General features: G+C 38.3%; 1 protein-coding gene across 1 annotated transcript; it reads right to left on the reverse strand.

The window, feature by feature from the left end:
• Positions 1–2,252: 2,252 nt before the first annotated feature.
• LOC149242957 (disease resistance protein RPP2B-like) lies at positions 2,253–12,533 on the reverse strand. Its single transcript, XM_089371080.1, has 5 exons — positions 11,995–12,533; positions 11,672–11,867; positions 10,519–11,298; positions 3,634–3,981; positions 2,253–3,542 (listed from the first exon to the last, which is right to left on the reverse strand). Exons 1-5 carry the CDS (start codon positions 12,531–12,533, stop codon positions 2,253–2,255), a joined length of 3,153 nt encoding a protein of 1,050 aa, XP_089227206.1.
• Between the last annotated feature and the right edge of the window lie 1,171 nt (positions 12,534–13,704).

Here is a 13,704-nt window from a genome sequence, read left to right on the forward strand (position 1 = left end):
ATTAGAGTCATATGACCTAGTAAAACTTGAGTGGCCCAATGGGTGTTAAAATATGTGTTTCCTCATAAAAGCTTAAAGATTCAAAGTAGAGTATGTACACCTCTATCTTACACATGAATTAGGTGTGTGACCTTAAAATTAGATTTATATTATTATCATCTTAATTGTCTCTTATCCTCTAATTCTTTATATCATCACAATTTACATTTATGCATGATGACCTCCTCCTCCATCCATAATCATTTAGCCAGGTCTTGACATATTTATGCCAACCTTTGTTAAGGCATGGATACCTTTCACTTGAGTTTGAAGTAATCTTAGGAAGTCGTTTGCATTTCATGTTTTTTTTTTTTTTGTACATCATTTACCTAGCCATAGCCACACTCTCAATGCAGGAAGGACTAGCTTGTATGGGGAGAACAAGATAAGGTGTATTGAGTTTATGAATTATAAACTTTGGGATTTTCTTGATCTTTCTTTATGATTCTTTAAAGATTTTATAGCAACAAACATCAAATACATATAAGGTAATAGGACTGACAAGAGCCTCAAACAATTTTTTTTCCTCCAATAGAAATCCACTAATTTAGAATTATTTTCAAGACAAATTTGATTTTCCACCCTCCAAGATAGATATTTCTTTAAGTAACTTCCTTTAAGTTATTATTATCATTACACAAAATTAAATAGGTGATATTTTTGTCTTCATTATCATAACTTTGTTTTGTCATAATTCACTATGAGCCCAAGCCTAGAACAAAAATCCTTTAATATTCTTAATTGCTTTGTCTAGATCAATGGGACAACTTGTCATAAAAACAATAACATAATTGTACACAAGAAAAATGATAATTATTGTAATTGGAATAGTGTTAGTGCAATCTACCTCTTCCAATATGTGTTAAACTTGCCAATACAACTTTTCTTAACTTCTATATTACAATTAACTGTTTTCAACCAACCATTTGTATTATTGAACTTAGCAATAACATTCGTGTACACCATTTATCATAGAAAAGTCAACTCAAAATGGTTATTAGTACATTCATTTTAGATAATCCTATATTAAACTAGGGGGTCCATGGTTTAACTCTTCTATCCTAAATTTTGGCTATATGTTATTTTCTTTTCAATATAATCCCTTATAACTTAGCTAAAAAAAAGATTGATCATAATGATCATATAAATAGAGAGGTTTCTTTTTTCTTTGTCTTCAAAATAAGAACAATAAGATTTTGAGTTCATGTTTTAGTTAAACAATCCTCCATTATAAAATTGAAGAACTTCTAACCTTGAAGGAAAATATACAAATTCTCTATCTTTTTTATAAGACTTCTATTTAATAGGCTTTGATATCCATAATTTACATTTTACAAAACATTTATCCATATTCTATATGTTTCAAAATAAAAATTTAATACTTTGTAATAAATGTTAAAATATACATTTAAAATAAAATAACTTATAAATATTTAAACACTATCTCAAATATAACTTAGAATTCTCAAAACTTTTTAAAATAAAATATCAATCAAAAAAATTATTACTTTTTCTTATTTTCCCAGTTAAAACTTCTTTTCATGCTTCCAAATTTTAACTTAAATATATATAAATCCATAATTTATAAAAAAAAAAATATTATTGAAATTTTTAAATTATTTACGTCAGAGTGCGAAAAACATTTTAATGCTTATCAATAATTTTAAATTTTATTTTATAATTATTAATAAAAATATTATTATAAATTTTAAATTAATATTAATATACTATTAGTAATCATTTAATAAAATCTCTCCTTACTAGGAATCTCTTGGGGATCGCGTAGGTGACCAATCAACTCGAAGAATTTTTTTTTACCTGGCCTTTCGTCTAACTCATAGATTTTACAAACTGTGGATAATAGACCCACCACCTATCATTTATATATATATACACCAACTATTTCAGACACCCCTCCACTCATCTTATATTGAGAGGGGTACTCTCCTTGCAGAGGATTATGCTTACTAATCTAAAGTTTAAAAATGAGATTTATTTTTGAATTATGTTTCGGGTAATTCTTTCCTTTTGAAAACCATTCATCGTTGTCATAATTGAACCAAGCCTTCCTTGCACTACATATTCCTATATCAACTAAAAACATGAAATGGTGAAAACCTTGTGGCATGTGTCACAAGCAAAAATGTTGATAAACAGTATGTACATTAAAATCATCGGAAACATTACATTCACCATAAATTTAGGGCTTCTTTCTACAACTTTAGGCCTTCTGCCTTCAATCGTTGGCAGAGTTGTTCGAGCTCACCCTCACCCCAACGTAGTTTCGGACAGTCATAAGCATAAAGTTCCTCTAACAACATTAAATGTTTTGCGCCGGACAACTCTAGCATCTCATCGCATCCAATAACAGATAGGATCCTGAGCTTCTTGAGCTGTCCCAAACCCGGAATGCTCCTCAGCCTTTTGCATCCACCAGCGATCAATTCCTCCAAAGATATCAACATCTCAAGATTTGGCAGCTCCTCTAGTCTTACACACCCATAAATGTTCAGAATTCGAAGTTTTGATAAACTACAAAGCCCACCTATTTGTGTCAATTTCCCACATTCAGGCAAGTACAGGCGTTGAAGGTTTGGGCAAACACACTCTGGAATGAATACCTCTGATATTTCTGTATCAGCCAGACATATCTCCTCGAGCGCGAGCATGCATTTGCCATCATCCTGGAAGGACTCCAACTTATTCAATTCTCTACCCGTTTTTCTTTCTTCTTCAATCTTCTTAAATGGCAATTCCAGCAACGGACAAAGCGAAACCTCTAAACGTCGAAGATTGTTCATCTTCAGAAGGTGTTGTGGTAAGTATTCTATTCCACACGCCTGGTTAGTCAACATTTCCAACTGAGACAACCGTGGACAGGGATTGCTCAATCTATGCGTTCCACAGATAACGAAATTGTCGAAGCTCCTGCGGTCAGACAGCGCAAGAGGACGCAGCACTTCCAACGAACCGCTACTTATTGACAGAGCTTCTAAATTGCATAGGTTCCCAATCCAGTTGGGCAATTCTTTTAAGTTCGTTGTCATCATTTCTAATTCTTTCAAGGACCGTTGATGTTCGATCTGGGGGGGCAATTCTGTCACATTCAAACACCCTGAGATATTCAAGTATTCCAGGGTTGTAATATTTCCAAGTGTGGCGCTGGAGAGGATCAGCTTCTGGCAACGTCTCAAATCTAGACTTTTGAGTCGAGTTAAGTTGCCAAAAGATTCTGGAAGCATCTGCAAACTCGAGGCCCGTCTCAATTTAATGCGCTGAAGGTTTGTTAGCCTTCCAAAAGAATCAGGCAGCGAGATCATTTCGCTGCAGCCATCTAAGCGTAAGTATTTCAAGGAGCGCAGTTCACAAAATTCTTCCGGCAAACTTTTGAGCGAGGCTTGGATGGTAATATTTTCAAGGTACTGGAGCTGTCCTATCGACTTGGGACAGTTTAAAAATGAAGCGTTATTCCAGATACGTAGTTCTCGCAACTGAAGAGGAGGCTGCAATGTTTGGCGTTTCAGGTATCAGAAGACGTAAATGATGATTTTGGCATACAAATGAAATGAAATTACAAAAGAAAAATAAGCATACCCGAGATTTCTCCTCCCACAGCGATTTTGGGTATCCATAAAAGCATTCCCCTTTCACTTCTAAAACTCTTAAGTTCTCCATGGGTATCCACGAAGGCAGGCAAGAGAATGGACAATTAAGCCAGCGGAGCCATCTGAGATTTGGTGACCACGTTTTGTCCAATATGGGTTTTAAATAATAACCATCTGCAGTTGCAACAAACTGCAAATTCGAAATGCGAGAATCATCCCTCCTGAGATTTGGTGACCACGTTTTGTCCAATATGGGTTTTAAATAATAACCATCTGCAGTTGCAACAAACTGCAAATTCGAAATGCGAGAATCATCCCTCCGTCTGTTGCGCCGTGGCTGTTGAAATCTAATTTCAACGCAGATCAAGAAAAACCGTGAACCAAGCCAGAAACCGTTCACCGGATTTTCTCGGAGCTATTTGCCGACGAAGGAATAATCCGGGAAGGAGCTCCGAGAAAATATGGAGCTGACGCGTGGTTGACCCCTGACGTAACGCAACGTAAGAATCTCGGAGGTTAACTTTCAGCACTTGTTGGTCTTCCGATATTGTTCTCCACCGTTGGATTTGCTCCCGTGTTCTCCGCCGTTGATCACCTGGAGCTGCATACGAACCCACATCAATTCAATGTTTTGCGTGGAGTAAAAGGTTTATGGTTGACCGCCGTAGGTAAAAGAATTTAATGATTGGTACAAGATTTTGGTGAGGCTCTTTTAATATGAGCATGGGCATGTTATAATATATGTTTTTATATATATTTATATACGGCATGTATTAAATAGGAAATCGTATGTAATAAGTTTAATGTTTTTTGTTTTGACTTTTAAAAAAAATGTTATGTATTGCACACGGGAGGAACAAAAATTATTCTTCACAGCAGTGAAAAAGAATGATGGAGCAGTAAAAGAAAATCACACAGCAGTGTGTAAAATGAGAAGAACCAGGTGATGTAATTTTTGGAATAGCAAAAACCATGTGTGGTTTTGCACAGCAGTGCAGAAAGGAAATGGTGGAGCGATTTTTGTAACTCTGTGTAAATTTCTTTTCACAGCAGTAAACTTATGTAAATCTTTTTATTACAGCAGTAAGTTGTTTTTCACACCAGTGAATATAAAAAGGGATTTTACAGTGGTAAATCTTTGCATCAGGTTTTAATGAATAGAATGCTTTAATGGTGGTGAAATACTCTGTCTCTCAGTGAAATTTCTTTTAAGTCTTCTGTGTGCACAAAAGATCTTGGAGCAAAAGAAACAGAGCATTGTCTCTGTGTGTTTGTTTATTTGGTTTTTGGTATTTTCCCCATCAAAAATACCCAACAGTGGTATCAGAGCAGGCTTAGGCTCTTTGAAGGAGACAAAGAAGCTGAAGGGAGAAGGTTGTTGCTGCAGCAAAACTTCTCAGGCAGACAGAAGACTCAGACAACAAAGGATTCAGGTATTCTTCATAGCTATCTTGTTTGTTATTGAAGAGACAGTCAGTGTTTTAAATATACAGTCAAGGAATGGCCAGCACAAGCACTGGTATGGGTTTGTTTAACACCCAGCTCCCACAGTTTAATGGGAAGAACTATGACTACTGGTCAATAACTATGACAGCTCTGCTTGCTTCCCAAGATTTATGGGAAATAGTTGAAGAAGGCTTTGAAGAACCAGCAGATGAAACTGAGTTCAATGCATTAACTCAAGGAGAGAAGGATCTGCTGAAGAACAATAGGAAGAAGGACTCAAAAGCCCGTGTGTTGTTGTATCTAGCAGTAGACCAGAGTATGTTTCCAAGGTTAGCAGCAGCTAAGACAGCCAATGAAGCATGGCAAACCCTTAAGACAGCCTATCAAGGCATGGAGAGAGTGAAGACAGCAAAACTACAATTGCTGAGAAAGGATTTTGAGAACTTGAACATGAAGGAGTCAGATAACATTGACTCATTCTTCACTCATGTGATTGGTGTAATCACACAAATGAGAACTCATGGAGAAACCATTGAAGACAGAAGAATTGTGGAGAAAATATTGAGGGTCTTACCCTCAAGGTTTGATGCCATAGTCACCACCATTGAAGAGACAAAGGATCTCTCAAGCTATTCAGTTGATGAGCTACATGCATCACTGATAACACATGAGCAGAGGTTGAGTAGGAATGAAAACTCATCTCTTAAGCAAGCCTTCAAGACCCAGATGTCCTTTGGAAGAGGCAGAGGTCAAGGCAGAGGAAACAAAAGAGGAAGAGGCAGAAGCCAGAATAGAGGTGGAAGGAACAACTCATCAAATGCACAAGGAAGAGGCAACAATCCAAATCAGAACCAAGGCCAAGGCAGCAGCCAACAAGGAGGACAACATCATGCTCAAGGACAAAGGTATGATAAATCTAATGTTCAATGCTATTATTGCAAAAAGTATGGACATTATGCAAGTGATTGTAGAAAGAAACAACATGATATGAACAGCAGACAAAATGCAAATGTTACAAGAGAAAACAGCAGTCAAGAAAATGTCCTGTTAGCTTGTAACATGGCTGAAACACATAGTGAGGACATATGGTTTTTAGACTCAGGTTGCAGCAACCATATGACCGGAAACATAGCCTTCTTTTCTGCCCTAGATAAAAATGTGAAATCAGAAGTCACACTAGGAACTGATAGTAAAGTGTCTGTTATGGGAAGAGGAGAAATAAAAATACTTTCAAAGCAAGGAGAAAGGAAAACCATAGCAGATGTATACTATGTCCCCGGAATGAGATGTAATCTCTTGAGTATTGGACAGCTTGTCCATAAGGGCTACAATGTTTTCTTTAAAAATGATGTGTGCACCATCATGGATATACCACCCAGCAAAAGATGCATTGCTGAAGTGAAGATGACAAGGAACAGGATGTTCCCTCTCCGGATCAGGGCAGACATGAAGAACAAAAGGGAAATGGCAGCAGTCACCGAAGAGGCCTTCCAAAGCGTGCCAAAGGATGAGAACTGGTTATGGCACTTGAGATTTGGGCATCTAAATTTTGGAGGTCTAAACTTATTGAGCAGAAAAGGAATGGTAAGAGGATTACCATTGATAGAGAAACCGGACAGCCTATGTGAAGGCTGCATTTTGGGAAAACAACATAGAGAAAGTTTTCCATCAGGGAAGAGTATAAGGGCAAAGACACCCTTAGAGATTATCCACTCAGATTTGTGTGGACCAATGCAAGCTCCATCATTAGCAGGCAGCCTATATTTCTTGACATTCATTGATGATTTTACAAGAAAGACTTGGATATATTTCCTCAAGAACAAAAGTGAAGTCTTTGAGAAATTCCAAAACTTCAAAGCATTTGTTGAAAACCAAAGCGGGCTGCACATTAAAGTTTTGAGAACTGATAGAGGAGGTGAATATATCTCCAAGGAATTCCTAAGATTTTGTAGAGAAAATGGAATTCATAAACAGTTTACAACTCGGTACACCCCACAGCAAAATGGAGTTGCTGAAAGGAAGAACAGAACCATCATGGAGATGGCAAGGAGCATGTTGAAGGCAAAGCATTTGCCAAATGAGTATTGGGCTGAAGCTGTACATTGTGCAGTTTATATATTGAACAGGTGTCCTACAAAAGCAGTCATGAACAAAGTGCCAGAAGAGGCATGGAGTGGGAGAAAGCAAGGAGTCACCCACATGAGAGTTTTTGGATGTGTGGCCTATGCACACATTCCAAATCAGCTAAGGAGGAAGTTGGACAGCAAAGGGGAGAAATGCATCTTCATTGGATACAGTGATGAATCCAAAGCCTACAGGGTGTACATTCCATCTACCAAGAAGTTCTTTGTCAGCAGGGATGTTCAATTCATAGAAGAGGAAGCTTGGGATGGAAGCATAGAGAAAACAGTCAATGTCAAGAACTGTTTGTCTCATGATGAAGATGAAGAGGAGGTGGCTGAAATGAATCCCCAAACAGCAGCGCCAACACAAGGACAGCAAGGTACACCATTGAGGATCAATGAGAATGTTTCTCCAAGCACACCACAAGGAGGAAATTCAAGTGCATCTTCAAGCACTTGCACACCAAGTGAACGAGGTAAGAAGTTTAGAAATCTAAGTGACATTTATGAAGAAGGAATGAATTCCTTATTTGCCTTGTATTGTCACGTTGATGATCCTATTCATTTCGAAGAAGCAATTAAAGATAGGAAATGGATAGAAGCTATGGATGAGGAGATGAATGCCATAGAGAGAAACAAAACATGGGATTTGGTTGAGTTACCAGAAGGCAAAGAAGTCATTGGTGTGAAATGGGTCTACAAGACCAAGAGCAATGCTGAAGGCAAGATTGAAAGGCACAAGGCAAGGCTGGTTGTCAAAGGCTACAAGCAGCAGTATGGGAGAGATTATGAGGAGACTTTCGCCCCGGTTGCAAGAATGGAAACCGTGAGAGCAGTGCTGTCCATGGCAGCACAAAACAAATGGAAAGTCTACCAAATGGACGTGAAGTCAGCATTCCTAAATGGAGTGTTAATGGAAGAGGTCTATGTGGAACAGCCTCTTGGATATGAGAAGAAAGGTGAAGAGCACAAAGTGTGCAAATTGAAGAAAGCTCTTTATGGGCTGAAGCAAGCGCCAAGAGCATGGTACAGCAGGATAGATTCATATCTATTGGATAATGAATTTGACAAGTGTGAAGGAGAACCCACAGTCTACATCAAAGAAAAGGATGGTAAGATTTTGATTGTGGTTTTATATGTTGATGATGTTATTTTCACAGGTAATGATGATCAGCTCATTAAAAATTTTAAATCAGTCATGAAGGATGAATTTGAAATGACTGACATGGGTTTCTTGAGATACTTCTTAGGCATAGAAGTAGATCAAAATGAAAAAGGAATTTTTATATCTCAAGCAAGATATGTAAATCAAATTTTGAGCAGATTTAAGATGGAAGAATGCAAGGCAGCAATCACTCCCACAGTGATGGGATTAAAGCTCAGCAGAGAGGACAGCAGCAAGGATTTTGATCCTAGTTTGTACAAGAGTATTGTAGGTAGCCTCATGTACTTAACAGCTACTAGGCCTGATTTAATGTATGCTGTTAGTTTAATTTCCAGGTTCATGGAGAGGCCGAAGGAGGCACATTGGCAGGCAGCAAAGAGAATTTTGAGGTATGTCAAAGGTACCAAAATGTTTGGAATTTTATATCATGCCTCAGAACATTCAGATTTGGTTGGATACACAGATAGCGATTGGGCTGGAAGTGTAGATGATCGGAAGAGCACTTCCGGTTATGTTTTTCATATGGGTTCAGGAGTCATTTCATGGGCTTCTAAGAAGCAGTCCATTGTAGCATTGTCTACAGCAGAGGCTGAATATGTGGCAGCTACAGCAGCAGCATGTCAAGCAGTGTGGATGAGAAGAATGTTGAGAAGCTTAGGCCAAGAGCAGGCAAAAGCGACAGTGATTTTTTGTGACAATAGCTCAGCTATTGCTTTGTCAAAGAATTCAGTGTTTCATAAGAGAACGAAACACATTGATACAAGGTTTCACTACATCAGAGAATTGGTGAACAATGGAGAAATTGTCTTGGAACATTGCAGGACTCAAGAACAGGTTGCGGACATCTTGACAAAGCCGCTGGATCAGAAGAGCTTTGAATTTTTGAGAAAGTGTCTGGGTATGACTGAATGCCCAGCTGTTGAAATTAAAGGGGAGTGTTGAAATCTAATTTCAACGCAGACCAAGAAAAACCGTGAACCAAGCCAGAAACCGTTCACCGGATTTTCTCGGAGCTATTTGCCGACGAAGGAATAATCCGGGAAGGAGCTCCAAGAAAATATGGAGCTGACGCGTGGTTGACCCCTGACGTAACGCAACGTAAGAATCTCGGAGGTTAACTTTCAGCACTTGTTGGTCTTCCGATATTGTTCTCCACCGTTGGATTTGCTCCCATGTTCTCCGCCGTTGATCACCTGGAGCTGCATACGAACCCACATCAATTCAATGTTTTGCGTGGAGTAAAAGGTTTATGGTTGACCGCCGTAGGTAAAAGAATTTAATGATTGGTACAAGATTTTGGTGAGGCTCTTTTAATATGAGCATGGGCATGTTATAATATATGTTTTTATATATATTTATATACGGCATGTATTAAATAGGAAATCGTATGTAATAAGTTTAATGTTTTTTGTTTTGACTTTTAAAAAAAATGTTATGTATTGCACACGGGAGGAACAAAAATTATTCTTCACAGCAGTGAAAAAGAATGATGGAGCAGTAAAAGAAAATCACACAGCAGTGTGTAAAATGAGAAGAACCAGGTGATATAATTTTTGGAATAGCAAAAACCATGTGTGGTTTTGCACAGCAGTGCAGAAAGGAAATGGTGGAGCGATTTTTGTAACTCTGTGTAAATTTCTTTTCACAGCAGTAAACTTATGTAAATCTTTTTATTACAGCAGTAAGTTGTTTTTCACACCAGTGAATATAAAAAGGGATTTTACAGTGGTAAATCTTTGCATCAGGTTTTAATGAATAGAATGCTTTAATGGTGGTGAAATACTCTGTCTCTCAGTGAAATTTCTTTTAAGTCTTCTGTGTGCACAAAAGATCTTGGAGCAAAAGAAACAGAGCATTGTCTCTGTGTGTTTGTTTATTTGGTTTTTGGTATTTTCCCCATCAAAAATACCCAACAGTGGCTTTGCCATATCTGAACGGTGCGACGGCCAACTGTTGTAATAACAATCAAGCATCCTAATCCCGCGAACTTCGGTCATTCTCTGCTCACATATGAAAAGTATACAATATCACAATTGTAGATCTTTATTTCGAAAAAGCAAAATATATTTCTTGTGAATACAGAAACTCTAAAATTCAAATTTAATCTGAATCCAAGGGTTTGAATGATGGAAGCACTTACAGCTGACGATTGCTCCAGCAAATCATCAATGTCCTTCGTCGATTGCTGCCAAAGACGACGGCTCCCTAATCCCTGCGCAATATTTCTTGCCAGGTCACGAAAGTGATCATGCATTCTAATGCTATTTTTCGCGCCCACTTCAAGCAGACACTTGTCCTGTAGATTTTCAATCCCCGTCAAACCCCATATTCTGATGGCACCATCTCTTTTTTCTCCTATGAAGAAGGAAGCAATGTCTAAAAATATTTGTTGATCATCTGAACTGAGCTTGTCGTAACTTATTTTAAGACTCTCTTGTATCTCAGTTCCAGGGAGTACCTTTTCAAGTTCATCCAGTGTCTCTTGCCAGTAAGATTCATTCCGTCCACAAACAAGCGCCCCGAATACTTTGAGCGACAATGGCAATCCATCGCACGATTCTACAAATCGTTGTACCAGATCTTCAAATTCTGGTGATGGAAGTCGCTGATTCAAGGCATAGCAACAGAAGAGCTCTTTGGAATGTGATTCACTCAATCCCTTCAGATAATAAATTGAGGATTCTAACACCCCTGAACTTCTGAGGACGTGCTTGTCCCTGGAGGTAACTAAAACCAAGCTCTCAGGGCTAAGGATATCCCTAATTGGCAAAAGTGCTTCCAATTGAGATGCATGATCTATATCATCTAGAACTATAAGACCATGAAAAGACGAGAGATACTTCAAAAGTATCCCTAACCCTTCAGCAGGATTCTCAATTTTGCAATGTTTTTCACCTATGAAGGCTTCCAAGAGATTCGTCTGTAAAAGAGTTATAGGATTTTGTCTTACATCAAATAAAAACGAGGATTTAGTGTAAACTAATGGAGTTGTCTATAATGCGACTTTTTGAGATTCCGGTGACGGAATCCGGCGGAAGAAATTGAGATGAAATCATGATTTGTTGCAGTTAAAATGGTTTTTTAACTGCATATTCAGATTCAGCACCCTGAAAAACCCCTGGGACGGTTTCATTGTGCAGAAATTAGCTATCAAACTTGGATTCCAATAAATCACTGCCGGATTTTCACCGGAAAAAATCGCCGGAAAGGCTTTCAAAAAGTCGCGTTAAAGACTACGTCTAAACTAATCTTCTACGGTTGAACAATTCCTTGGCTAGGGTGGTTTTCCCAACGCCACCCACACCCACAATGCCCACAACCTTGCAGCGCTCCTGATTGGATAGGGCCCTCTTTTCAAAATTTTCATATTCAGCAACTTTGAGATCCAACCCAGTTGGATGTTTTGCCACATGCACCAATGGCTTTGGAATCATTTTCAGAACTTCTTTCACTACATTGTCCAGTTCCTCAAATTCTTCATCCTCGTCCCTGAATTGAGTAAACAAAGCAACTGAGAAACGCTTACAAATGTAAACTAAGGGAATCTGAACATGGTGGGAATCCAACAAATGAAAACTAAGACGGATGTTAAGGGATAGGAGGAGATGCAGCTCACCTAATCTCGCAACCGCTTAAATCGGCAACTCTAGAAAGTGCGCCTCTCCATTTCTGAATATTGTCAGAGCTGTAGCGTGGCTTCTCTTCACCAGTTTTAGGATCAGGTGTAGTTTTCTTTGCAAGGTCTCGCAGGGCATCAGCGTAAGCTCCGTCTTTGACATTATAACGGACCACCGAAGGTTGAACCTTGTAAAAAACTGGAAGAATGGCTTTCCCTGACTCTACCATGAGCACAAGTTCATCCAAGCACCACCAAGATTCGGCATACCTTGGTGAAAAGATTGCAATGTGAACAAACGCACCACGGATAGCCTCTATTATCTGGCGAGAAATGTTTTGTCCCTTCTCCATCTCTTCCTTGTCGAAAAAGACTCTCATTAATCCATGGGAAGTAAGGCATCGGTACAGATATCTGGCGGCCATTTTACCATCCGGACCGCGGTGATTAATAAACAGATCCCAAGGAGTACAAGAAGTCGAGGCAGAAGAGGAGGCCATGGAAGAGGAAGCAGCAGCGGATATAGTTAGATTTGCCATTGATACTGAAATCTGGAAATGTATGAACTGATAAAATGTATAATAACATGCAAAGCCTCGATGGAATTCAAAATTTAAAAATGCAGTGGACACGTTGACTTAATGATGCTTTGGATACCATAGACGCGTGACCAAGACGCCTATTTAAAGGTGCGGTGCAGATGGGAGATGCCATTTATGTCATGTAATATTGGACGATTCAGTATTTGAAGGTGCGGTGCAGATGAGAGATGCCATTTATGTCATGTAATATTTGGTCGATCGGTATAATATTGCCGGCGCGCTGTGCCACTTTATGAGAGATTTCTCCACGTGTTTTGACATTTTTTGAATTTCTTGGCCACCAACGCGCGAAGCCGTACGACGTCCACAAATATGGTCCACCACTTTTACTTGATGGCGGACCAACACGTGAAGAGGAAGACTCAACGCTGAAACCGCATTAATGATTTCCTTTTACAATTTGATATTCCTCAACTTACAGGCCCCACAAGCACGTGAAGAGGGAAGATTCCACGCTGGCCTGAAGTGATTTTACTTTTTTACAACTTGATTTTCCGCGTTTATTCTATGCACCGTCAAAATTGAAATTTCCGTAGGGAATTTAAACATGTTGGGTTTAAAAAGGGAATGGAATTTTCTATGCATCGTTAAAATTGAAATTATACATGCTGGGTTTTAAAAGGTAATGGAATTGTTTTTTATTTATAAAACAAGGTTGTATAGCTAGTGTTTCCCTGCGACTTAGTTCAATTATTGAATTTTGAAATGTATGAACTAACTATTGTATTTGAACAGGGGCTACTTTGTAGATATTCTTGCTTATTTTAAGTAACCACGTCTACCCCAAATTACTAGCAGGTGTTATAAACTTCAGATATCTTTCTGTATATTTATGATGTAAGTAGGATAAAAAAAGTTCAATAATCTTGATAAGCGTAATTTCAGGGTGCATGCAGCCATTGCCACAAAGCTCTTCCTATCATGGATGATGGAGACCTTGAAAATCAATTGTAAGTTGTTGAAGCTCTTCCTATCACGGATGATGGAGACCTTGAAAATCAATTGTAAGTTGTTGAATATGTTGAAGATTGTAAGTTGTTGAATATGTTGAAGATATATGTTGAAGATATATGTTAGGGTAATTTTTTATTTTCTTTTCAGTAAAAGT

This window comes from Pinus tabuliformis, chromosome 8 (genome assembly GCF_031772625.1).
Source record: "Pinus tabuliformis cultivar Carrire ecotype Pingquan chromosome 8, CPIR1, whole genome shotgun sequence".
Classification (NCBI taxonomy): domain Eukaryota; kingdom Viridiplantae; phylum Streptophyta; class Pinopsida; order Pinales; family Pinaceae; genus Pinus; species Pinus tabuliformis.